The following is a 25981-nucleotide window of genomic DNA, read 5'->3' as shown; positions in this document are numbered from 1 at the left end:
AGTCTCCTTTCCCACCCCCGGTTCCTGCGGTGAGGCCCGAGCAGCTTCCAGCCGCTGGGCCTCACCAATCTTCTCCACTCCCCCTCCCCCGGTCTCCTTCCCCATCCCCGGTTCCTGTGGCGAGGCCCGAGTGGCTTCCAGCCGCTGGGCTTCGCCGATCTCCTCTACCCCTCCCCCGGTCTCCTCCCCCACCCCCGGCTCCTGCGGCGAGGCCCAACTGGCTTCCAGCCGCTGGGCCTTGCCGATCTCTTCCACCCCCCTCCCCTGGTCTCCTCCCCCATCCTCAGCTCCGGTGGTGAGGCCCAAGCGGCTTCCAGCCGCCAGGCTTTGCCGATCTCCTCCTCCCTCCCCCCGCTCCGGCGGTGAGGCCTGAGCAGCTTCCAACCACCAGCCCACCGCAGAGTTCCCAGAGCGTTCCCTGAGATTGGATTTATATCCCGCCCTTCACTACCCAAAGGTGTCTCAGAGCGGCTTACAAACTCCTTTCCCTTCCCCTCCCCGCAACAGACACCCTGTGAGGTAGGTGGGGCTGAGAGAGCTCTGACAGAGACTGTTCTTTTGCAAGAACAGCTGTGCCAGATCTGTGGCTTGCCGACGGTCATCCAGCCAGGTGCAAGTGGAGGAGTTCTCCCAGATTAGAGAACTCAAGCCGTTCTCCCAGATTAGAGTCCACGCACTTAACCACTACACCAAACTGTCTCACCAAAATCTCCCTGCCCCCCAAGTGCTCCCGATGTGCGGATTTAGATATCCGCTCGCAGGGGGCGCCTTCGCTATTAGATATATAGATGTGTACATGTGCCACCACTGTTGTTAGATTTTTGTCTTTATTCCCCCCCCCTTTAAATCTTATTTGGTTCCTTGATTTTCAGTCCCCCCTTGTTCATTTTTCTGTTTTTTTTAAGACAGAAATTTGATATATATATTTTTAAGGTAGGAGTAATTTGGGAGCCTTTTTTAAAAAAAATTCTGTCAGTTGGGACGGCATGAGAGAAATGAAATAAACACAATTTCTTTTTTTTATTATCAGCTTTTATTATTTCCAACAAAAAGGAAAACAAAGCAAAAAAGAATAACAGAAATAAAACAACACTCAAACACAAACTTAAACCACAACAACAAACACATCCACAAGAACAAATAAATACAATTCCAATGGCCTCATCAAAACCAAAATCAGACGCCCGCCCATCCCTGGGGCCTTTTGTGCTCCCCCCCCCACGACTTTACAACAATTTGCAAGCATGTGATAATGAGATCTTTGTGGTTCTGTTGCTATTTCTATTTTACTCTCCTGATGAGTCATTGGCGGGGGAACAGCATGAAGATGACAAGCAGGAGAGGAAGGAAATCTGGCAGGGCTTCTCGAGAGGAAGTAACTGCCCGACAGCACTGATACCTGCCAGCGTAATAGTAAAAAATAGTATCCTTCATTTAAATAACACATTTTGAGGATTCAAGCCGCTTGGCATCCATTGCTCAACCCTGCAAAGTAGGCCCATGTCTCAAGTGGCTGGTTAACATTGAAAGGAGAGTCACCTGCCTGAGGCCAGCGAAAGAAGAGAGAGATTGGATTTATACCCTGCCCTTCACTACCCAAGAGAGTCTCAGAGCGGCTCACAATCCCTTTCCCTTGCTTTCCTCACAAAGACACCCTGTGAGGTAGGTGGGGCTGAGAGAGCTCTCTCGAGAACCACCCTTGAGAGAACAGCTCTGAAAGAACTTTTGACAGACCCAAGGTCACACCAGCAGGTGCATGTGGAGGAGTGGGGAATCAAACCCGGTTCTCCCAGATTAGAGTCCGCGCTCCTAACCACGACACCAAACTGGCTCTGGTAAGTGTATCACTGAGGTTGGGACCAATTCCAGCTCTGGGGGGCTGAGCAAAGATCGCGCCTTGGGCCTCCTCCCCATCTCTGCCCATCACCTGTCTTTCCCCCCCTTTTCCACTACCTGCCGATGAGCTCTCCCGTTGCCTTTGCTCGCAGCCACCTCCATGCCCTTCCCTGGTGGCACTGGGTGGCACAGGCCACCACGAACATGGCTGGCAGAGCACTGGGCATGGGGTTCGAAAGCAGTGGGCCTTGCCAAAAACCCTGGGCAGCTGCTGCACCTCAGGGTATTCTCTGACTCCACCCCGATTGAGATAAAGCTTGAAGGGTGGGCTCTGCAGGTCACATTCTTGTTAGCGGTGTGCTTGCTAACCAAGCATGATAACTAATCATCAGCAGGACTGTTGCATCCTTTTACCCGTGGTGAATAAATTCATGGAGTTAATATTCTGCAAAGCTGATTTACTGTCGTTCCCTCTGCTCTTCTTCCTGTCGGTTTGCAAAGACCGCCATGTGAACTGGGCAAAGCAAGATGAAAGGAGTCAGCAGCCAGACAGGGGGGGGGGGGGGAATGATGTCCTCTCCTAAAAAAGCAAGTTCCTTTTTTTCTGCCTTAAGAATGTTCAATGTAAGCAGCCCAGTTATTTTGCAGCTCTCAAGTGCTTTTGCTTCTGGGCTCCCTTAATTCTAGACAGAAGTGAGCAGCTTCCTTTTCTTAGGTAAAGGTAACTGTTCCCTTGCTCGAAAGCCGATCAAGTCCGACTCTAGGGTTGTGGTGCTCATCTCCGTTTCAAAGCCGAAGAGCCAGCGCTGTCCGAAGACATTTCCATGGTCATGTGGCCGGCATGACTAAACACCAAGGCGCACGGAACGCTGTTACCTTCCCACCGAAGTGGTCCCTATTTATCTACTTGCAATTTCTTGCTTTCGGACTGCTAGGTTGGCAGGAGCTGGAACGAGAGACGGGAGCTCACTCCATCATGTGGCACACCCGGGTCTCGAACTGCTGAACTACTGACCTTCCACAGCCTGCAGTTCAGCGTCTTAACCACTTGAGCCACCGCAGCTCCTTTCCTTTTCTTAACTGGTCCCAAATTCCACTCCATGTTGTATTCCAGTTCTCCTTGATTCCAACTTGTCTAGGAGACCTTTCTGATTAACTTGTCTAGGAGAATTAGGGCATGCTTTTTGCTCCAGCTTTCATTTCCTTCTGTTCATTTCCGTCTTTCTTCCCCTTTTTATGTTTCTGTTGCACAAGGGCCGTTGATAAAACACTGCAGAAAACCTTGATGCAGATATTAATGGATCATCCAGGACAGAGAGTGATTGTCTCAATGGTTGCATCAAGATTCTTTTACCTATGCGCGATTGTGCTCCACAGAGTTGGTAAAACACCACCCAAAAGGAATCATGATACAACAACGTACAGTCACATCAAGACTCTTGTCTTTGTTTTTGGGAGTGTTTTATTGGCACATATGTATGCACAGTTAGTCAGAAAGAAAGATCTAATGGACAGCGACAAACGGCACACAAACCGTGCTCTGTACCAAATTGTAAAATAAAAAACCAGGACTTTCCAAAAGGTGGTGGTTCCATTTTGGAAACGAGATATGTAATTCAGATTTACACAAGGTAGGAAGAAATTGGGAGGATTTCAGAAGAGCCCTTAGTTTAAAAAAAAAATCACCAGGTTTCCCCCCCCCCCCAACAGATAAACACTGCCTGGAAGCTAAAATAGACTAGACTGAGGTTGTCATACTTTGGTCACTTCATGGAAAGACGAGAGTCCCTGGAAAAGACAACGATGCTAGGAAAGGTTGAAGGCAGCAGGAAAAGAGGAGGACTCAACCTGAGGTGGATGGGCTCAGTCGAGGAGGCCATGGCCTTCATATTTATATGTTTCATTTATTTGATTTGATTTGTAGACTGCCCTCCCTGTGAATGGGCTCCGAGCAGTTCACAACCATTCACAGGGTCACCATAAGTCGGAAGTGACTTAACAGCACTTAACGCACACAGAGCATCTGTACTGTATCGAATAAAGAATTGATATATACACACAGACAGGGCTTTTTTGGTAGAAAAAGCCCAGCATGAACTCATTAGCATAACAGGCCACACCCAACAGCAGGAACTCATTAGCATATTAGGCCACACCCCTGACAGCACAGCTCATTAGCATATTGGGCCACACCCCCATGTTACCAGAAGTGTGGTCATCCAGCCACACCCACCTTTTGCTTCTTATTCTGTTTACCTTGTTTGTTGTCAAAACCCAGGGCTTTTTTTGTAGCAGGAACCCTTTGCATGTTAGACCACACACCCCTAATGTAGCCAATCCTAATGAGTTCCTGCTGTTGGGTGTGGACTATTATGCTAATGAGTTCATGCTGGGCGTGGCCAACTCAGGAGCCAGCGAGAACTCTGTTCCTGTGCGTCCCTGCCCAAAAATAGCCCTGCACAGAGCATCTAGAATCTGAGTTTCCTCACGCACGGTGTACAGGGAAGTGGAATTACCTTCACGTGTGCATGTAGTTCTACGTATGCTGTTTGCTCTTTTGATCCTAGAGCGGGAGCGGCACGGGAATTAGAAAATACCATTCGACTCTTTGCCCGCCCGCCCCTTGAATGACACACAGCACAAGTTATGGGTTCAACTGGGAGTTTTATTTATACATAAGCTGATCTGCACCAACACATTAAAGCATGGGTTGCATTGGGCTTGCCACACAAGCGTCCTAACAGGGCAGACCCACCCAACCCCAGCTCAGAGCCAGGTCTGGGATCCTTCCGGGCCTTACTCGTCACGGCCCGCACTCCAGTGCGTAGAGGGGAGGGGAGGGCACATTCCAGCCCACGGCTGTGAAGCCTTAAGGCTTGTCATATGCTCCCCCACACCAAAGAGGCCCCCAACTGAGTCTCCCCGACTGCAAAGCCCATAGGCACCCAGGATGAGGACCCCCCCTATCGCTGATATCTCAGGGTTCTTGCCTATTCGACCTCCCATCAACCCGTGCTTTTCCTGCCTTCCCAGTTAGGGGCTAACCAGCTTCACCAGGCCTACTTAAACCATACCCCCTCCGACCATGTGAAGTAGGCGAAAAAAGGCCCCCTCTCAGCCAATCTGAGTGAGGCCCAAAAAACCCCCTGCTCAGCCCCGAAAACGGCGACTAGCTGATCCCACGTGGTCTGAGAAAGAGGGCAGGCAGGTGGGTGGGGAGCTCGCGCTGGGCCGATCTGCCAGACCTGGCCGGCCAGCTCGCCCTTGATTGGCCAGCACTCCCGCGCTGAGCCAGTAATGTCACCAGGGGGCATCTCATGTTCTAGATGCCCCCTCCTTAATTTTGCCCTGCCACGTTTGTGTACGTTGCATATCGTGGATTGGTTTTGCATAGACTAGGAGAGAAATCCACAGTGTGTCTCGGCATTACACACACACACACACACACAAAACGCCGTTAATATGCTAATAGTAAGATAGCTGGCGGTGCATTTACGAACATCAAGTTCTTGACATATTTAAACCTCCCACATGTACAAAACACATCTAACACGTTTGTTTAGTAATCAGCAAATTATCTCATGTAGTCAGTAAATGTTGAGGCCCGAACTGCTGATAAGATCATTTCTTTCAGGTGTTTTCTCAATACTGCCCTCGCCATCAAGTATAAATCGAGCCGTGTGACCTTTTGATTCCGAGTCAAATTGACTGCATTTCTGTGATTTCAATTACCATACAGTTTATATAATCAGGCCCACGACTGTTTCACTGGCTCCATTGCAAACAGTTATCTTATCGTTTTTTGGCTCCGTTGCCACAGTTGAGAGTCTGATAACTCATTCTCCTTTTCATTCTTCACGTTGAGACTCAAAGCTTTAAGACAAGCCGTTTACACAAATGAAATCTAATCATTTAGCGGCTTGCAGGAACCGTGAATGAGTTTTGGTCAAAGGATGTAAAAACTTGTCGCTACAGATTGCTGGCTAGGTACTGTAGTTGGGAGACAAAGGAGTCCATTAGTATCTCCTCCGTTTATTAGAAACCTAATTGTCAGGCCGTAATGGAAACTTCTGAACTGCAACAACTGATTAGAAGGAATAAAACATCCAAGCTTGGCTTTTTGGCAAAACACTTTTTAGCAGTCTCTCCTGAAATGGTTGCCAAATTATAAGGTCCAAGCTGAAGGTTTGTCCAGGCTGGGGGAGGGGCAGTAGGGGGCACTATGGCTGAGGGCAGTAACGGGCTCCCAGCCAATACAGTTAGACCGATTCCCCACAACCAGCTGTGCTGCCCTCACTCTCCTGTTTCCCCCGCTTGCATTGGTCAATTTCACACTATTTGCTGCACGGCCGCATTTTGACCTGCAGCTCTCTCCGATTTCCCTGGATCTTCTCGATCAGTTTTTGAAATTGAGAAGACGCGGGGGAAATTGGGGAGAGCTGTGGGTCAAAATGCGACCATGCCACGGCTCAAGTGGGGTGTCACCTGACGCTGCCACCACTCTGGTTCCAGGCTCCTCTGAGAAGGCCCAGAGCACCCTCCCAAGACCTTTAGACCTCCCTTTTAGCCAAAATGAGCATGAGGACCTGGCAGAGTGAACAGTGAAAATGGTTTATTTTATAGGAGGTCAAACAAACAAGGTGCAGGAATAACAACAGTAAGTGGGCGAAAAGAAAAGAAATCAAATACCCTAATGTGTCTGAATATGCTGTCCCTAGCTCACTCTCTCAAGTGGCCTTAGACTACTCACCCTGCCCTCAGGATGAGGGTCTCTTCCCCACAGCAGGCTCTATTCTGGCCCTGTTCCCTGGGAAGAAGAACAGCTCTTTTTCTCTACCAACTCTTTTATTATAAGTCTGGTGTTATGATAAACACTAGTAGTGTAGTGGTTAAGTGAGCGGACTCTTATCTGGGAGAACCGGGTTTGATTCTCCACTCCTCCTCTACTTGGACCTGCTGGATGACCTTGGGCAAGCCATAGTTCTGATATGAAAAACACATAAGCAATCCTGTGATATAAACATTATCAGAAGATTTATATTACTTTCAAGACTTATAAAATTACAAAAAGTTTTATCAATTGCACAATATTGTGAACAACAGGTCCAATATAGTTCAACATAATGAGTATCCGGTATAAACTCATTTCAACTTTACAGTCTTCCTCAGATGTAATTCTATATTGAAGGAAGAGGTCAGCATCTTAGTCCAGTTTAATATTGTAATTTTCTTCATAGTATCCTGGAAAAACCAAGGTAAATGGACATTCATATGTAGCTGCATGGAAATTAATTATTTCAAACCATAATACCTTAATAATTAGTTTCAAAATTTAGAAAACTTACTTCTGGATCATACCAAGTGTTTACATATGGAGCAAGCCCATAGTTTTCAAAAAAGCCTCATGGATTTTGTTGGCACTGCTCTCCTAAACACTGTTCATTTTCTTTTAGTAATAGCAAACCAGTCTTCATTTCACCCGGCTAGAAGCCCTTATTTTGTGGCTGGTATAAAGCTCTCTACATCAGTCCAGATTGTATAAAGGTTCTACTTGATTAACTCCATGCAGCTGTACAATGAACAGCATACTCTTAAAGTAACCTAACATTATTACAGGCTGAACCTCTATATATATTTACTGTTGAGTTATCATATAATACTTGTTTAGTCTATTAGTAGTGTAGTGGTTAAGTGAGCGGACTCTTATCTGGGAGAACCGGGTTTGATTCTCCACTCCTCCTCCACTTGGACCTGCTGGATGACCTTGGGCAAGCCATAGTTCTGATAAGAGTTGTTCTTGAAAAAGAGCAGTTTCTGCCAGAGCTCCCTCAGCCCCACCTACCTCACAGGGTGTCTGTTGTGGGGAGGGGAAGGGGAAGGAGTTTGTAAGCCCCTCTGAGACTCCCTTGGGTAGTGAAGGGTGGGGTATAAATCCAATCTTTCCTTCTTCTCTTCTTCTTTCTCTGTGATTGGCTAAAATTGGCGCCAAAACCTCTCAAGGGCTTCTGGGAGTTGTAGGCCTAGCTCCTCCCACTGCTAGCCAGGCTCCATGGGCCTGCTAGGCCTCTAGTTGCACAGTCCAGATCATGACAGGCCGCACAGCGAATAGTGTGAAATTGACCAATGGAAGTTGGGGGAAAACAGAAGAGCAAGGGCGGCACAGCTGCTTGTGGGGAATCGGACTTAGTTTTGGCCTCCCCCTCCTTCCCCCCTTGCTTCCCCCTGTTCCCCCTACTTTTAGATGTTTCTATTTCGCCCTCTGTATGAGTTTTAAAGGTAAAGGTAAAGGTAAAGGTTCCCTTGCTTGAAAGCCAGTCAAGTCTGACTCTCCGTTTCAAAGCCGAAGAGCCAGCGCTGTCCGAAGATATTTCCGTGGTCATGTGGCTGGCATGACTAAACACCAAGGTGCACGGAACGCTGTTACCTTCCCACCAAAGTGGTACCTATTTATCTACTTGCAATTTCTTGCTTTCAAACTGCTAGGTTGGCAGGAGCTGGAACTAGAGACGGGAGCTCACTCCGTCATGCGGCACACTCAGGTCTCGAACTGCTGAACTCTGTATGAGTTTTCCACAGCCTGCAGTTCAGCGTCTTAACCACTTGAGCCACCGCAGCTTTTACACCATCTGAAATTCTTATTATAGTTTTCTTACTGATTTTATTGCATATATTGACTTTGATTAATTGTATGCTGTGTTTTAGATGGTTTTAATGGTATATTTATAACGTTGTCACCCACTCTGAGCCGGTTTCGGGGAGAGCAGGTTATAAAATAAATAAATATATGTTTGTCTCTCTCCTGTTCCAGGCACTTAAGCCCTGGGCATGGCCTAGGGTTGCCAAACTCCAGGTGGTGGCTGGATACCTCCTGGAACAACAGCTGGTCTCTAGATTTCAGAGATTAGTTCCCCTGCAGAAAATGGCTGCTTTGGAGGGTTGGCCATATGGCATTATACTCTGCTGAGGTCCCTCCCCGTCCCCAGGCTCTGCCCCCAAATCTCCAGGTATTTTCCAATCTAGAGCTGGCAAGGCAGTCTCCTGATGCAGATTCAGGTGGGCTGCCGTGTTGGTCTGAAGCAAGAGAACAACGTTTGAGTCCAGCGGGGGCACCTTTAAGACCAACAAAGTTTAATTCTGGTTAGAAGCTTTCATGTGCATGTATCTGCATCTGAAGAAGTGTGCATGCACTTATAGGTAAAGGCAGGGCTTTTTTTTGTAGAAAAAGCCCAGCAGGAACTCATTAGCATAATAGGCCACACCCAACAACAGAAACTCATTAGCATATCCAGCCACACCCATGAGAGCATAGCTCATTAGCATATTAGGCTGCACCCCATATTACCAGAAGTGTCGACATCCAGCCACATCCACCTTTTGCTTCTTATTGTTTACCTTGTTTGTTGTCAAAACCTAGGGCTTCTTTTGTAGCAGGAACTCCTTTGCATGTTAGGCCACACCCCTAATGTAGCCAATCCTAATGAGTTTCTGCTATTGGGTGTGGCCTGTTATGCTAATGAGTTCCTGCTGGGTGTGGTCAACTTGGGAGCCAGACGGAATTCCGTTTCTGTGCGTTCCTGCCCAAAAATAGCCCTGGGTAAAGGTAAAGGTTTCCCTTGCTCAAAAGCCAGTCGATTCTAGGGATGCGGTGCTCATCTCCATTTCCAAGCCGAAGAGCTAGCGCTGTCCAAGAAGTTTCCGTGGTCATGTGGCTGGCATGACTAGACGCCGAGGTGCACGGAATGCTGTTACCTTCCCACCAAAGCGGTACCTACTTATCTACTTGCAATTTCTTGCTTTCAAACTGCTAGGTTGGCAGGAGCTGGGGCCAGAGACAGGAGCTCACTCCATCATGCGGCACTTGGGCCTCGAACCCGAGCTTCAAACTTTAAGCTGATACCCAGAATTAAACTTTGTTGGGTCTTAAAGGTGCCACTGGACTCAAACTTTGTTCTCCTGAAGCAGAGACAGAGGAAGCTCTGCTGTGTGCCCAGAAGTCTTTCCTCTTCTCCTGTTTTATTTATTTATTTATTTATATGTGATTTATATACCACCCATGACCCCTAGTGGGTCTCAGAGCAGTTTTACAGAATACTACAGTGTAGTAGGTAATCCTATCTAGGGCCACAGTGTGAAAGGGGAGGGGAGACCTACCAGCACCCTTTTTTCTTTCCGGCATAGACTTTTTCCTTCTCTTGGGGCTTCAATGTTGTTCCGGCGCTCCAGCTGGCAGTCGGTCAGGCTCAAGCAGGCAGTCCCGATTTTTCCTCTCTTCAGAGCGGCACGCCCCGGGCGCAGCTTCGGCCAATGTCCTGAAGGCTCCTGCCGCGCTGCATCCCTCTGCCCGTCTCCCCCCCCCCCAGCGTAAGCCAGGAGGAGGGTGCCCCCTGCCACCTAGGGCAGGTACCCATTCCTCTGTTGTTAATTAGAGCCGCAGGGTTGGCGGGAGCTGGGCCGGGGGCCGGGGGCTCAGCCCGGCCGCGGTGGGGATTCGAACAGCCATTGTGGCTGTTCGCTACAGATGTTTTACAGCAGGCGTTGTATTGCCTGCGCCACCGCTCCATTTATATTCCGCCCTCCCCGCAAGGGGGCTCAAGTTGGATCACAAACGCAGTATCTGGATCAAATGAAAAATCTCAATACATATTAAAAACGAAGACAGTTTGAAAACAGCCTTGTGCAGAGACTTCCAGCTGGCACCATTGGCCTCCAGGTCTTCTTAGTCTGGGCCATGTGGAGACGGTAGCTTCAGCAGGGGAGACTGAGGTTTTATTGGACGCCCGCCTCCTCAGCCAAAGGCCTGGTGGACGAGCTCCGTTTTGCAGGCCCCGTGGACCGGTAACAAGTCCCGCAGAGCCCGGATCTCGAGCAGGGGCACATTCCGCCCGGCCAGGGCAGCAGTTCATTCATGTCTTCTGTATTATCGTAACGTATTGTTGTTGAAGTAAATCAAACTCAGGCAGCTCTTAACCAAGTGATTTCAACTTTATTTAACACGATCCAGCATGAAAAACCAGAGCTCCTTTTAAACATCCCGGGCTGGGAAAGCCACGCCCACTAAAACAGTAAGAACCAATCATATTTACAAGATAACGACCAATAGAATTCATTCCCTCCAAACATACTACTATGCTTTGATTGGCCTGCTGTCGGTTCAGGATTCCAGAGTTCCTATGAGCCTCAGACTGAAGCTCAGCATGTAGTCCATAGTTCAATACATAACAGTTGTGTTGTGAGCCGCTTTGGGGGCCCTTGCGGAACGATGCGAACTGTTGGTTTTCTGCTTGTCATTTTCATAGCTTCATATTGTGTGTCGGACTTCTCTTTTCGGCAGTTGTGTTTCAGAATTCCCTTTTTCTCCAGTCGGAGGACTAGCACTCTTTCTTAGTGCCACCTAGCCTAAAATTTATGGGGTCATTCCCACGAGGTGCTGAGCGCCTCCTTATTGCATGTTGACCTCTGACTCCACACCTGTCTGGAGCTGTTCAGTCTTCTCCAGAATGAGGCTATCCGGTGTAATTGCCGGAATGCCCCTGTGGAAGTCGAGCCTCATAAGTGGCAGGGCTGGAATAGCGAAATTTACAGCTTTTGGCTGCCGCGAAGCTCTCTCCCAGCGCTGTCAACACTCGGCCTCACACCAGGAGCGTGAAGCAGGGAGCCGAGGCTTTAATGAACAATATGCTAAGGCCGATCTTTCTGCAATATCACGATCACCCTTGTCGGTTATGCAAAATGACCTTCTCACAAGGCTTCTGCGGAGCCGGCAAGCCGGAAGTTTGCTCGTCAAATGGTCTTTCACGGGCAGTGGCTAGCAGCTGCCGGAACTCGTGATGCGTCCCGTCAGTTTGGAGGAGAGGATCCCGACAAAATTGTTGTTGGAATCCGGTTCAGGGGAAAAGAGAAACCCACACTGCAAAGCGGTGCAGAGTTAAGAGTGAGGGGCTAGTATCTGGGAGAGCCTGTTTCAAATTGCTGCTCATGTCATGTCGTGGAAGCTCGTTGGGTGACCTTGGGCCAGTCACACGCTTTTTCAGCCTAACCTGACCTCACAGGGATGTTGTGAGGATGAAACAGCAGAGAGGAGAACAGTGTAAATCACTTTGGGGTCGCCGTTGGAGAGAAAGGTGGGGTACAAATGAATTGAATTAATAAATGTTATTCCAGTCCAAACTGAGGGCCTTGTCTAAATGATACTCTATCCAGAACCTGAAAAGGTTAGTCAAATAGAAATGAGGGCCAACAATAAAAGCTTAATATATATAATATATAAAAAGATACATGTATTTATTAACAAATTTTTTTAAAATATATAAGGGCCCAATCACACTTCATGTAAAAATACCAGAATCTAATACACAAGGGCTAATAGACTTGACCTGACGCGTTTCGGCCCGCATAGGCCTTCTTCAAAGGTCAAACAGTGAGGAACATATTGGCTTATATCATAGTACAGCACAATCATAGATATAAAATTACAAGGAGGACCAGAAAAAAGTTGCTGTAAAAATAGAGAAACGGGAAATTAAATACATACAATAAAATGAATAAATAAATTATAAGTATATTCTACTGAAAAACATATTGACTTACTTCCAAAATGAAACCACTAGGCACAGAATAAAAGTACAAATGAGGCCTCCAAAGATGCAATTACATGCCAAGTGGTGTTTCCTGGACCAGAAGTAACAAAATAATTTTCTTTATTCATTACTTTCTGGATTAAGTTTTAAAATTGTAGAATGCATTGGTTTATATAGATATTTTTGTTTCTAGATTATTAGCAGGAAATAATTTGTTAATAAATACATGTATCTTTTTATATACTATATATATATATAGTAATTTTTTATTGTTGGCCCTCTTTTCTATTTGACTAACCTTTTCAGGTTCTGGATCCCAGGTTTCTAGGTTCACCCCCCCCCCCTTGTCTCTAAATGATACTCTAACCACGTGGAGTTTTCTGTTTCCAAATGATATACTTGTTCCTTTGTAAAAGAGCATCCAGCGTGCCCAGCGTGGTCACGTCACTTCCGGGTGACGCGCACGTCGGGGTGCGGTTCCCCCCAAGGCCCGATCCGCCGGCGGCGGGGAACGGGCCTCTGGGGCGGGGGTTTCCCTGCCCCCCGGGGGGACTTGGGAAGCCTATTTCAGACCAGCAAAGTTTAATTCTGGGTAGAAGCTTCAGAAGTGCATGCTCAGGGAAGCTTATACCCAGAATTAAACGTTGTTGGTCTGAAAGGTGCCAGTGGACTCCAACATAGTTCCTTGATGATCTGAGGTGACCTGTTTGTCACCTGCATTTTGAACACTCACAGGGGGTGAGGCTTTTTTATAAATCCACCTGGGAATGGTGTTCCGATCCCAAACTGAAAGAAAAGTTGACTGTTTAGGCTTCTCTGCACGTGGGGTTCTTCTTCAAAGTCTCGTTACGACTTTGTCTAGAAAGTCAGAGGGACTCACGGAAAATGAAACCTCTGGAGCTGGGGGCAGGGAACACGTCACAATCCGAACATTTTTTCACGTGCCTTCCACGCCACACAGTGCATACCATTGTCTACAACAAACAGCAAGCGTTTGCACCTCACAGATCAGCCTTGAGTCTCTGTGCGGGGCCAGTGTGGTGTAGTGGCTAGAGTGTCGAACTAGGACCTGGGAGACCCAGGTTCGAATTCCCTGCTCTGCCATGGAAGCTTGCTGGGTGACCTTGGGCCACTCACACCCTCTCAGCCTAACCTACCTCGCAGGGTTGATGTCGGGATAAAATGGAGGAGAGGTGAACTGACATGAGCCCTGTTGGGAACAAAGCGGAGAATAAATCAAAATACAGAGTGAGAACTATGAGGATTTGGGCCCCAGTGTTAGATTATATGGTGACGAACGATTTACTTCCGGCTAAACAGATTTAACATAAATGGTTATATTTATAGCGTAGAGATGATAAACCCACAGTATTGCAATAGTGCTGTATGGTGTGTGGATAGATGTCAAACTGTTAGTAATTTGCTTAGATGTTATATGTTGAAATCTTGGACCGATAGGTTTGTATTATTTGTAATGTATTTTACAAAACAATAAAAAGAGTTGCAAAAAAAGAAAGAAAGAAAAAGAACTGTGAGTTACGAAGCAAGTAAATAAATAGATAATGAATGAATAAATTTATTTATGTATTATCACTAGGCCCTAGGTGGGGGTAACTCTTGTATCACACCATGCATCTGCAGACTAAGCGTGTTCTTTTAGGGTTCTTGACGTTATTCTAAAAAAAATTTTTTACCTACGTGGGTACCTGCCTCCTTCCCTGCCAATCACTCCTCCAGCTCATAGAGTTGTAAATGAACATATCTTAAGCCTCCAAATTTCTCTTAGTATGGGAACTGACCCTATTAAAGGCAGTCCTGGAACTTTGTACAGTATCCGGTTGCCAGGTCCCTCCTGGCGACTGGCAGGGGGTGGGGGGCATAGAATTGCCAGGAGATTTGGGGAGGGGACGTGGGGAGGACAGGGAACTCACTGGGCCACAGTGCCGTAGAGTAGGACTGCCAAGTGGGGGCGGGGGCATCCGCCACGGAATCGGGCCCCGGGGGGAACCCCACCCCCAGGAAGTGACGAGGGCACGCCGGGCACGCTGGGGGCGGGGCCACGGCCATACAAGGGAAAACTCTATGGTTTTCCCTTGTATGGCCGCGGCTGCGCCCCCAGCGTGCCTGGCATCCTCCCGTCACTTTCGGGTGACATGCGTACAGTGTGCGCACGCACAAGATGCCGGCTGAGAGCCCCCCGCTCCCAGCAAAGATACACTTGGCAACCCTACCGTAGAGCCCACCCTCCAAAGTATACATTTTCTCCAGGGGAATGGACCTCTGTAGTCTCCAGTTTGGTGTAGTGGTTAAGAGCACAGACTCTAATCTGGGAGAACCGGGTTTGATTCCCCACGCCTCCACTTGCAGCTGTTCTCTCAAGGGCAGTCCTCGAAAGAGCCCTCTCAGCCCCACCTACCTCACAGGAGAGGAGAGAGAGAGGAGGAGATTGGATTTATACCCCGCCCTTCACTCGGAGTCTCAGAGCGGCTTACAAACTCCTTTCCCTTCCCCTCCCCACACCAGACACCCTGTGAGGTAGGCGGGGCCGAGAGAGCTCTCTTGAGGACTACCCTTTTGACAGCTCTTGTCAGAACTATGGCCTGCCCAAGGTCATCCAGCAGCTGCAAGTGGAGGAGTGGGGAATCAAACCCGGTTCTCCCAGATTAGAGTCGGTGCACTTAACCACGACACCAAACTGGCTGTCACAGGGTGTCTGTTGTGGGAGGAGGAAGGGAAGGAGATTATTAGCCACTCTGAGACTCCGAGTGAAGGGCAGGGTATAAATCCAATCTCCTCCTCCTCCTCTCTCATCTGGAGATGAGTTTTAATTCCAGGGGATCCCCAGGTCCCACCTGGAGGCCGGCAATTCTTAGTACAGAGTGAAAAAGTGGGGAGTGCTATACGAGGCCACCTCTCCCTCTCTACCTTTCTGCAGCCGTGTACTTTCTACAATAACTAATGAAAATGTTTCTGTGTAAAACAGTATTTAGGAGCAAGGGCACTGTTAACGCCTTGCACCGGTTATCTCCAGCTGCCATGCCATTTGTGAGCAGACACACGCTGGCCAGGTTGGCGTGCCTCGTCTGTGGTGACGTTGATTTATTTGCTCTGTAAATTGGGACTGGAACAATAATGGGAAGTTGCATTAATTGTTTTAACAGAGTTCCTCTTTGTCACGTCCCCCTCGCTCGTCTCTGAGGGGTGTTTGATTGTTTGAAAGCCGGGCAAAAAAACTCATTGGAATTGCTAGGATGAGGAGATCCAGCGTCCATTCCACCTCCTGACTTCTGAGTAGCAGAGCACTTCCTTCTCTGTCTGCAGAGCACAAACACCAAACAGCTAAGCATCAAATGCTGAAGCTTCTGCAAGGGAGCCCATTTTAGAGAGGGCCAGTTTGGTGTAGTGGTTAGGAGCATGGACTCTAATCTGGGAGAACCGGGTTTGATTCCCCACGCCTCCACTTGCACCTGGCTGGATTACCTTGGGCAAGCCGTAGCTCTGATAAGGCCTGTTCTTGAAAAAGAGCAGTTTCTGTCTCTCAGCCCCACCTACCTCACAGGGTGTAAACTGCTTTAAGCTCCTTTCCACATTTGAATCTCATCCCTGGTTTTATCAGAGTTCAACTCGTGACACAATCCCTTGCATTTATCCCTGGTTATAACAGCATCTGTTTATCCCGGGACAGGTGTGGGGCGAAACCGGGGTAACCTCAGTGTAATGCAAAAACAAAAAAATACCTCGAGATAATTACAGGAGCGAACTTGAGTGTAGTGTAGAATGTAAGCTCGGGGGCAGGGTTGAACCAGGATTTAAGGTCTAGTGTGGAAAGGACCTAAGACTCTTTTGGGTAGTAAAGGGTGGGGTATGACCAAGGCTCCCTCTAAGCTGCGGAGTCTTGTGAGCAAAAATTCTATTTGTGAGCGATTGGCCTGAAAGTTGTGAGCAGGTGATTTGGCTACTTCATCAATTAAGTTTGCTCTGGAGCCCTCCTCCCTGAGCTAAGACAAAAACGTGTGAGCCGGAGGCTAAAAAAATGTGAGCTAGCTCACACTAACTCAGCTTAGAGGGAACACTGGGTATGACTCCAATCTCCTCCTCCTCCTCCTCTTTCTCTTCTCCTCCTCCTCCTCCTCCTCAAAGAAATCATGCTGGCACGGAATGGGTAATATTTTAAAGCTCTCTGTGAGAGTTTGGTAAGCATTGGGGTGACACGCTTTGTTCCAGTCACATATGCTAGAGATATTGTCCTGAATAGCCCTGACTAGCCTGATCTCCTCAGAGCTTGGAAGCCAAGCAGGGTTGACCATGGTTATCCTTGGGCGGGAGACCACCAAGGAAGACTGATGTTCCTACATGGAGGAAGGGAATGGCGCGCCACCTCTGCTCATCGCTGGGTCCAGGGGTCGCCATGAGTCGATTGCTACTTGACAGCACACCGTTGTTATTAAATTATTGCGCTTTGTTGTGTTCCCTTTGCGTTAGTGACAACAAACTGTAGGACACTTCCAGAATCCCTTTTTGAGCCGCTGGGCACCTCTGGAATGTGGTGGCGGTAGGTGCAGCCAAAAAATGGCTGTTGTGGGAGGTGGATCCAGACACAGAAGAAGCCCAAGCGCGGGGGAGAAGAGGGGTGATTTTTAAAAAATACCCCGGGAACGAAGAGTGAGAGAGAATGAGACAGACACTGTGGTGGCGCCTGCAGCTGAAATGACGCTATTTTATACTGCCTAGCCAATCACATCTTCAGGGGCCAATCAGCGGGCGCTCCACCGCATTCAGAGGCACTAATCCTCTGGATCCCAGAGCCAGGAAGCAACCTCAGGGGAAGGCCTCGGCCTCTATGCCCCGTTGTTGGCCCTCCAGAGGAACTGGTTGACCACTGTGTGAGACCAGATGGTGGACTAGATGGGCCATTGGTCTGATCCAGCAGGGCTCTTCTTGTGTTAATCCATGTGGGCTCCTTGATCTTGGGGTGCTGGTGGACCACAAGTTAAACATGAACAGCCAGTGTGATGCGGTGACAAAAAAGGCTAATGCGGTCTTGAGGTGCATGAACGGAGGCATAACATCCAAATCGCAAGATGTCATAGTCCCACTGCATGGGTCAGGCTGCACCCCAAGTATTGTGTGCAGTTCCTTAAAAGTATGTGAATATGTAGAACAGAACAGCTAAGACTAACATGGCTTTATATTAAACCCTGCTTTATTTTGCTTGGCTTGAGGAAGGGATACCGTTCCCTAGCATGGTGTGTGACTTCCTGTTTTTCTGTTATTTTTTTTCTGATGCCACCTAATTAGCCGTCCGCAGGATGGAATACTGCAATCAGCAGAGGCATAACATCCACATTGCAAGATGTCATCATAGTCCCGCTGTACACTGCCTTGGTCAGGCTGCACCTGGAGCATTGTGTGCAGTTCTGGAGGCCTCACTTGAAAAGGAGTGTGGACAGAATGGAGCGGGTGCAGAGGAGAGCGGCAAGGATGATCAGGGGCCTGGAGACCAAGCCCTATGAGGAAAGGCTGAGGGACTGGGAATGTTCCGTCTGGAGAAGTGGAGGTTGAGGAGGGACAGGATTGCTCACTTGAGGTATCTGAAGGGCTGTCACTTAGAGGAGGGCAGGGAGCTGCTCCTGTGGGCAGTGGAGGAGACGACTCGCAAGAATGGGTTTAAATGAAGAGCGGGAAGGTGCCGGCTGGATATTGGGGGAAACTTTTTTATAGTCAGAGTTGCTCAACAGTGGCATCAGCTGCCTAGGGAGGTGGTGAGCTCCCCATCAGTGGCAGTCTTTTTGCGATGGGTGGTCTGCGGGGCATGGGGAGGGGGGGGGGGGGGGGGGGTGGTTGGATTAGATGGCCTGTATGGCCCCTTCCAACTCTGTGAGTCTCTAATTCTATGATGCCTTACCTTGGGGCTTTAGGGTCAAAAGGTATTGGGGGCAAGGGAATGTGGCAAAGATCCCAGTTCTTTCCACTGTCAGTGTTCTGGATCCAACCCCTTGCATGTTTACATGGCTTATAGATTATGTGTAATATTATATATGACATATATATGTTAGGCAGGTGCACTCCTTCTGCCCAGCTGTGTGTTGATTCTGCACATTCAGCTGATGTGCAAAGGTGGATATAAATTTTCCATGTTGCCTTGAAATAATTTTTTTTAAAAAGAGAGACTGCCGTTGTGTGCAGGCTTTATTTATTTAATTGGGTCATTTTTACCCATTCCCCTAAATTGATTGAGTTTGTGTGATCTGTTTCCTCAACTGCTCTTTTGATAAAGGGTGGATTTAACCGAACACGAGTCAGTTCTGTTCAGATCAATCCTAATGAATCTTTACTGAGAAAAGCCTTGATGTGTCTTGGTGTTTCAGGTAGCAATCCGCGCCCGTGCCTGGGTGGTATTAAGCTACTCGAGTGTGTCGTCTGCCGAGAATCTCTAGACTACGTTCTCTTGCTGAGGATTTTATTTGGCTGCCGGCAAAGTCTTTGCATAGGCTCCGCAGGGAGTTTCCCAAGCCCTAAGTCATTAATAATTGCCAAAACAAATCTCTAAAAATATAATAAGTGCTTTATTTTTCCGTCTTCCCAATACGTGTATCATAATTGGAACATATCGCATTGAGGAATGCAAGCGTATTAAATGTATTTGATTTGACACAAACAAATCCCTGGTACCGAAATAAGATATCTAGTACAAATTAACGTTGCATCCACATCTGATTAGGAATTAATCTGCTTTTTCTATAATTGCAGCCTGAATTAGATAAACGTATCCAGTAGTAGGACAGCTTCAAAAGGCAACCTGCATAATTCATTTATTCAAAACAGAAAAGTACAGTCTGTCATTAATAAGAGCACTGATTGCTATACTTCAGTTTACATCGAAATGAGAAGTTTTGTATTGGGTGCCAGATTTTGATTGTGTGGGGTTGGGTCTAAAGAGAAATAATAGGTGTTTCCCCCGCCCCCCAGGCCCGTGTAGCCGGAAAAGTTGCTTAATTTTATCTAGTAATAAATTTTCATCTTCTGATTAGCTGTCTCATTTTGCGAGCCTTGTAATTTCGTTGGGTCAATTAACTGGCGTTCTGCATTGGGGTAGATGGGCATCGCAGATTTCTAATGAAGTAAGGTGGGGGTGGTCTGAGTGTGATAATTGAGGTGAAGTTGTTAGTATTGGCTTTGCAAAGAGAAAGCGGGGCAACGATACAGGGGAGAAAGAATCAGAAGAACAGTGACAGCTTCCAGTAGGTGTTTGTGGAAGTCGCGCCCTCCAAAAAAATCCCCTCGATCATTTCAGATGCAGGAATTATTGTTGTTGAGGCAGTTGACGCTTGTAAAAATTAATTCAGACAAATTTTGTTTTCTGTGGCTATTAATCTTATCATGCCTGCTCTCTGTCTCTGTTTTTCCCCCCCTCTTCTTCTTCTTCTCCTGTAGAAGATCGATGAAGAAAACGAAGCCAACTTGCTAGCAGTCCTCACAGAGACGCTGGACAATATCCCGGTGGACGAGGATGGATTACCTTCATTCGACGCCCTGGCAGATGGTGATGTGACCAATGAAAACGATGCTAGTTCTTCACCAATGCCCGACAGCGCTCCTCCATCTCAGGAGGCAGAAGAGCCGTCTCTAGTAAGAGCATGACTACCTACCGTTTAACAGGAAGTAAAGGGGTCCTCTCTGGCTGGCCGCCCACCGTATGGGTATGACGTAGTCACAGTGAGGTTCACACTTTTCCTTTAGATTGAAAATCCAAAGAAAACTGAATCACTCTTGGAAGTATAGGAGAGAACACTAGGATAAACATAACCAACAGCTTCTTCAATTTATTTACTTATTTATTTATTTCGATTTCTTGACCACCCTTCGTGGGGCTCAGGGTAGTTTACAGTAGAAACTCAATACCTTATAAAACCAATTACATTATGAAACCAATTAGAACCATAAAAATTCAATATTAACGTTCAAACATGAATATTTTAAAACATTTAAAGTACATTTTAAGTCCAAGAGCCAGTTTGGTGTAGCGGTTAAGTGCACAGACTCTAATCTGGGAGGACCGGGTTTGATTTCTCCACTCCTCCACTTGTAGCAGCTGGATGACCTTGGGCAAGCCGTAGTTCTGACAAGAGCAGCTGGATGACCTTGGGCAAGCCGTAGTTCTGACAAGAGCTGTCCTTGAAAGGGCAGTTCTCTCAGAGCTCTCTCAGCCCCACCTACCTCACAGGGAGTCTGTTTTGAGGAGGGGAAGGGAAAGGAGATGGTAAGCCAGTTTGGTGTAGTGGTTAAGAGTGCGGACTCTAATCTGGGAGAACCGGGTTTGATTCCCCACTCCTCCACTTGCACCTGACTGGATGACCTTGGGCAAGCCATAGTTCTGATAAGAGCTGTCCTTGAAAAAAGAGCCGTTTCTGTCAGAGCTCTCTCAGCCCCACCGACCTCACAGGGTGTCTGTTGTGGGGAGGGGAAGGGAAAGGAGTTTGTAAGCCGCTCTGAGACACCTTTGGGTAGTGAAGGGTGGCGTATAAATCCAATCTCTTCTTCTTCTTTTACCTCACAGGGTGTCTGTTGTGGGGAGGGGAAGGGAAAGGAGTTTGTGAGCCACTCTGAGACACCTTTGGGTAGTGAAGAGTGGGGTATAAATCCAATCTCTTCTTCTTCTTCTGCAGTCTGGTGTAGTGGTTAAGTGCGCGGACTCTAATCTGGGAGAACCGGGTTTGATTCCCCACTCCTCCACTTGCACCTGCTGATGTGACCTTGGGTCAGTCACAAGCTCTGGCACAGCTGTCCTTGAAAAAGGGCAGTTCCTGTCAGAGTTCTCTCAGCCCCACCCACCTCACAGGGTGTCTGTTGTGGGGAGGGGGAGGGAAAGGAGTTTTTAAGCCGCTTTGAGACTCCGAGTGAAGGGCGGGATATAAATCCAATCTCTTCTTCTTCTTCTTTCTAAGCTGCTCTACGACTCCTTCAGGTAGTGAAGGGCGGGGTATAAATCCAATCTCTTCTTCAAGATGGCATCTCGAGCATTCAGTTTTGGGGGGAGGGAGGGGGAGGGTGCTGGGCCTCAACCAAAGGCCTGGCAGAACACCTCTGCCTTAACAAGCCCTGTGAAACGTTCATAGATCAGACAGGGGACGGATGTCATCCGGCAGAAAGTCCCACCAGGCTGGGCCCAGGACTGAAAAGTCCCTGGCTGAGGCCAGCTGGATATCGTTGGGGCCGGGAGCCACCAGAAGATTCTTATCTGCTGATCTTAATGCCATTTCGGGGGAGATATCGGGAGAGGCGGTCCCGAAGACACGTAGGTCCCTGACCTACTGAACAGAAATGATAACTTTGATTGGCTTTTTGTAAACAACACATTTGCAGACTGCTGTATCCAGATAAGAAGAAGCAGTGTCGTTAATTCATATTTTCTTATGTCGTCGAAGGCTTTCCCGGCCGGCGTTCATTAGGTGTTGTAGTTTTTCCAGGCTACATGGCCGTGATCTTGGCATTGTAGTACCTGACGTTTCGCCAGCGGCAGCTGGCGAAACATCAGGTACTACAGTGCCAAGACCATGGCCATACAGCCGAGATAATCTACAACAACCATATTTTCTTACTTGAGGATCTCTGTTATTTGTGTGTGTGTGTGTTTAGGTTTCACTTGTACTAATATGTAGAAATTCTTATTAATGAAGACCAGGGGAATTTGATGTTGGCTTATGTGCTGTTAACAATTAGTTGGCTGATACTGGTAAGCAGAGGGGGGGTTTGGGTGGAGACCCAGTGCCAAATCTGATCCCCTGAGGAAAAACAAGTGGCCTTCCCAGTTGCCACCACAGAGGCAAAGAGGGCCATGCGGAAGGTGTGGTGGAGTTTACAGTGGTTGTTTCACTGGCTAGGTCTACCATCCTCCTGTAAAACCGACTGAGGTCTTAGTGAATGTAAAAACTGACTGAGGTCTTGCTAACCTTAGTCCTGCCTGTTGAGGAACGGAAATCTTAACTGATACCCAGTAAAACATTACCACAGAACTGAGAGCATATCTGTGCTCCCCAGTTTCACGGGTAAGAACTTAAGAACATAAGAGAAGCCAATGTTGGATCAGGCCAACACTCTGTCACACAGTGGCCAAAAACACCAGGTGCCATCAGGAGGTCCAGCAGTGGGGCCAGTTGCCACCACAGAGTTACTCCTTCCCCACCCCAGAACTCCTGGAAACTGTAGTCCTGTGAGGACAGTTTAGGGGTTTATTAAAAGAGAATTCTTTTGGGGAGAATAAATTGATCAAAAACTGAGATGGTAGGTCAAATGTGCTTTGAGGGTTACTGGGTAAGACCTGGTTCATCAGCAAGCCAGTGCATTCATCTCTGCTCACAGAGGATTCCACTGAGTCTTCTATTCCCATGGTGGTAGTGGGGGAACCTGACAGCCCTATAAATCAGGGCCATTTGTTAAGATACACAAATTTGTTAAGTCAGGAAAGAGATGGAAGGATTGAATGAAGGGTGTCATTTGGTTTGGGCCCACTTGCTACACAGCAAGCATCCATGAAAAGGCTGTAGGCAGAGCTTCCTGGTTTCTTCTCAAATATGTCGGTTCATTTCCTGTTTCCTCACTACTTGCATTGCCTGATGGTTCTCAACAGCTGCAGCTAACTGTGCCGTCCTATGCAGACTTCCTGTACTTGGTGACCATCAGCTCTGCACAGGAGGGTGCGAAGCACATAGAAATGCGACATGGTTGTTCACTGTGCAGTGAAACAAATTGTTGCATTGAGCAGACTTAGCAGTGACACTCTCCTCTGTGGGACAGCAAGGGGTCTACGGCCTGATATGTGAGCAAGGCAGTGCAGGAACCTCTGCCGTAGTGACATTCCCTGCATTGACATTTTTAAGACTGCATACTGGGTGAATGGGCCGTTACAATCACAGACTGTTTTTTCAGATTTAGGAATGACAATTTCCTGTCCAGAGGGCTTGCCATCATATTTATAAAGGTAAAGGTTCCCTTGCTCGAAAGCCAGTCGAATCTGACTCTAGGGTTGCGGTGCTCATCTCCGTTTCAAAGCCGAAGAGCCAGCGATGTCCGAAGACGTTTCCGTGGTCATGTGGCCGGCATGCCTAAACACCGAGGCGCACGGAACGATGTTACCTTCCCACCGAAGTGGTACCTATTTATCTACTTGCAATTTCTTGCTTTCGAACTGCCAGGTTGGCAGGAGCTGGAAGTAGAGACGGGAGCTCACTCCGTCATGCGGCACACTCGGGTCTCGAACTGCTGAACTACCGACCTTCCACAGCCTGCAGTTCAGCGTCTTAACCACTTGAGCCACTGCAGCGCCTAAATCATATTTATACACATCATCAAATGTCCCCAGTTAGTACAAACAACAGCAAAACACAAGCAGCAATGGGATTAGAAGACTTGATAGGAACATTTGGGAACAGAGACCATTTCCGCAGCAGTGAAATTCCCCACAGTGACATTTTTAAAACTGCAGATTATGTGAAACTTTCTGCAGTAGATTTTTCCTCACTAGGCGCAGACCAGAGGTTTTCTCCTTTTTACCCCACGGGCTCAGAATCCCCAGTTTTAGCGCGTAAGCTGCCTTGGAGACCCGGGAGTCCTTGAGGCTAGGAAGGGAGAATAAAACCCCACCAGAGACTCAGCTGGGGAGCAAGTGAGGAAAGGGAGCCAAGAGGGAATGAAGCCCCAAAAGGAAGGGGAAGCCAGTCAAGAGGAGAAAAGCTCGGTGGGGAGAAGGGACCCCAATGACTGAGGAGAAGCGGTGAAGAAAAAAGAGGGCATTTCCACGGACAAGAGACCCACGCGGGTCTGAAATGAAGTTCGGTATCTTACATCTTTCGCTATCGAGATAACTTGCGTTTCCAGAATGATTGTATCAGCCACTAAGAAGATTCATATTACTTTCTTTGCCCTGCAGAAAAAACAAGCCAGAGGAGGCCGGGCCAAAAGTGCAGAGTTCTCTTTCAGCACAATATTTCTGTGTGCTTTATGTGTCTCTCTGCTAGATGTTCGTTCTGTGCTGGACAAATCTTGCCTTATGCCAGGCTCGGTTCCCCCCCCCGCCACGAAAAGTAGGCAGCTTTGAGACAAAGAAATCATTCCAACTTTCCGTTTTTATGTGGCCCACATTAACGTGCTAGCTGGACAAGAGGTTTTTGCGGGCCCTTGGGGTCCACAATGTCAGTGTTTATGAGCCAAAGAATAGACCAGGGGTCCCTGTCCTTTTTAACCCACGGGCACATTTGGAATTTTGGCGCAGCCTAGTGGGCGCAGCCACAAAAGGGCTGCCACAGGAGGCGGTCCCAGCAAAATGATTACCACAGTTTAACATCAGTAATATAGATTGTAGATTAGATTTATTGTATGTGGCCATTGGCCATTACAATACAAAATTACATTCAAAAATACTTATAATTTAAAACATTGCATTCAGAATAAAATTCAATTGTACAACTAAAATGTCAGAATTACAACAATTTGGAATTTAAAAGCTTGGTATCAATACTTCATCGATCATTGTGAAAGAAAGAGCCACCTTGGATCTGACTTTCCTAGCTGCAAGTGCGAAGAGCGCTACCTTGCACGAGACCAAGGGGTTCATGTCCGAGAAGAGAAAAATCAGCTTTTCGCTGTCAGATAAATTGTGGACTTGGCTTAGAATTCCAGATAGGAATCGGCTTCTGAGGTCCGAATATAAAGGACAAATCATTATATAGTGAAATAAATCTTCCACAGAGGTTCTGAATGCACAAATTTCTTGGTTTCTTGAAATATCTTCCAGACAGCAATTCAGTGGGCATAGACTGAAAACAAAGTGCGGTAAATGCCACTCTTAAACTGTGGACTCAGTAATATAGTGCAGATGCTTGTACAAGATGCTTGTACAAGATGCAGATGCTTGTTTAACTTATGTTGTTTTTAATGTACTTGGTTTTATAGCATTTGTGCCTTGTAAGCCGCCCTGAGTCTGCATGCGGGGAGGGCGGGATAGAAATGGAATTAAATAAATAAATAAATAAACATTTTAAAAAATCTGCAATGCTAATCAAATCTCCAATAGTCAATCATCAGCCTTGATGGGTAAAAACCCTAGTTTGCTCCTGCCCACTTTGTAAAAACACTTGGCGGGCACTAGAAAAGGTGTTGTCAGTCACTATGGCATGTACGGCTGTGAGAGTTGGACCACAAGGTAGGCCGAGCGCTGAAGAATAGACACTTTTGAATTATGGTGCTGGAGAAGACTTTTGAGAGTTCCTTGGACTGCAAGGAGATCAAATTGGTCAATCCTAAAGGAAATCAACCCTAACTGTTCCCTGGAAGGCTTGATACTGAAGCTGAAGCTCAAATACTTTGGCCACCCAATGAGAAGGGAGCACTCACTGGAGAAGACCCTGATGCTGGGAAAGATTGAAGGTCAAAGAAGAAGGGGACGGCAAAGGATGAGATGGTTAGACAGTGTTATCAATGCAGTGAACATGAAATTGAGCAAACTCCGGAGCATGATGGAAGACAGGAGGGCCTGGCGTGATGTGGTCCATGGGGTCGCGAAGAGTCAGACT

General features: G+C 47.5%; 1 protein-coding gene across 1 annotated transcript in view; it reads left to right on the top strand.

Annotated features, from left to right (window-relative positions):
• The window catches only part of PPARGC1A (peroxisome proliferator-activated receptor gamma, coactivator 1 alpha), a 173255-nt gene that overhangs the window by 81627 nt on the left and 65647 nt on the right, over positions 1–25981 (top strand). Inside the window, exon 3 of the mRNA XM_015416760.1 lies at positions 19848–20042. Within this exon, the coding sequence (XP_015272246.1) occupies positions 19848–20042 (195 nt within the window). The remainder of the gene's footprint in view (positions 1–19847; positions 20043–25981) is intronic.

The sequence above is a fragment of the Gekko japonicus genome, unplaced genomic scaffold, assembly GCF_001447785.1.
Source record: "Gekko japonicus isolate JY-2015 unplaced genomic scaffold, Gekko_japonicus_V1.1 scaffold56, whole genome shotgun sequence".
In the NCBI taxonomy this organism is placed as follows: Eukaryota; Metazoa; Chordata; class Lepidosauria; order Squamata; family Gekkonidae; genus Gekko; species Gekko japonicus.
The sequence above is the reverse complement of the archived record's forward strand: the minus strand, read 5'-3'. Positions and strand labels throughout refer to the sequence as shown.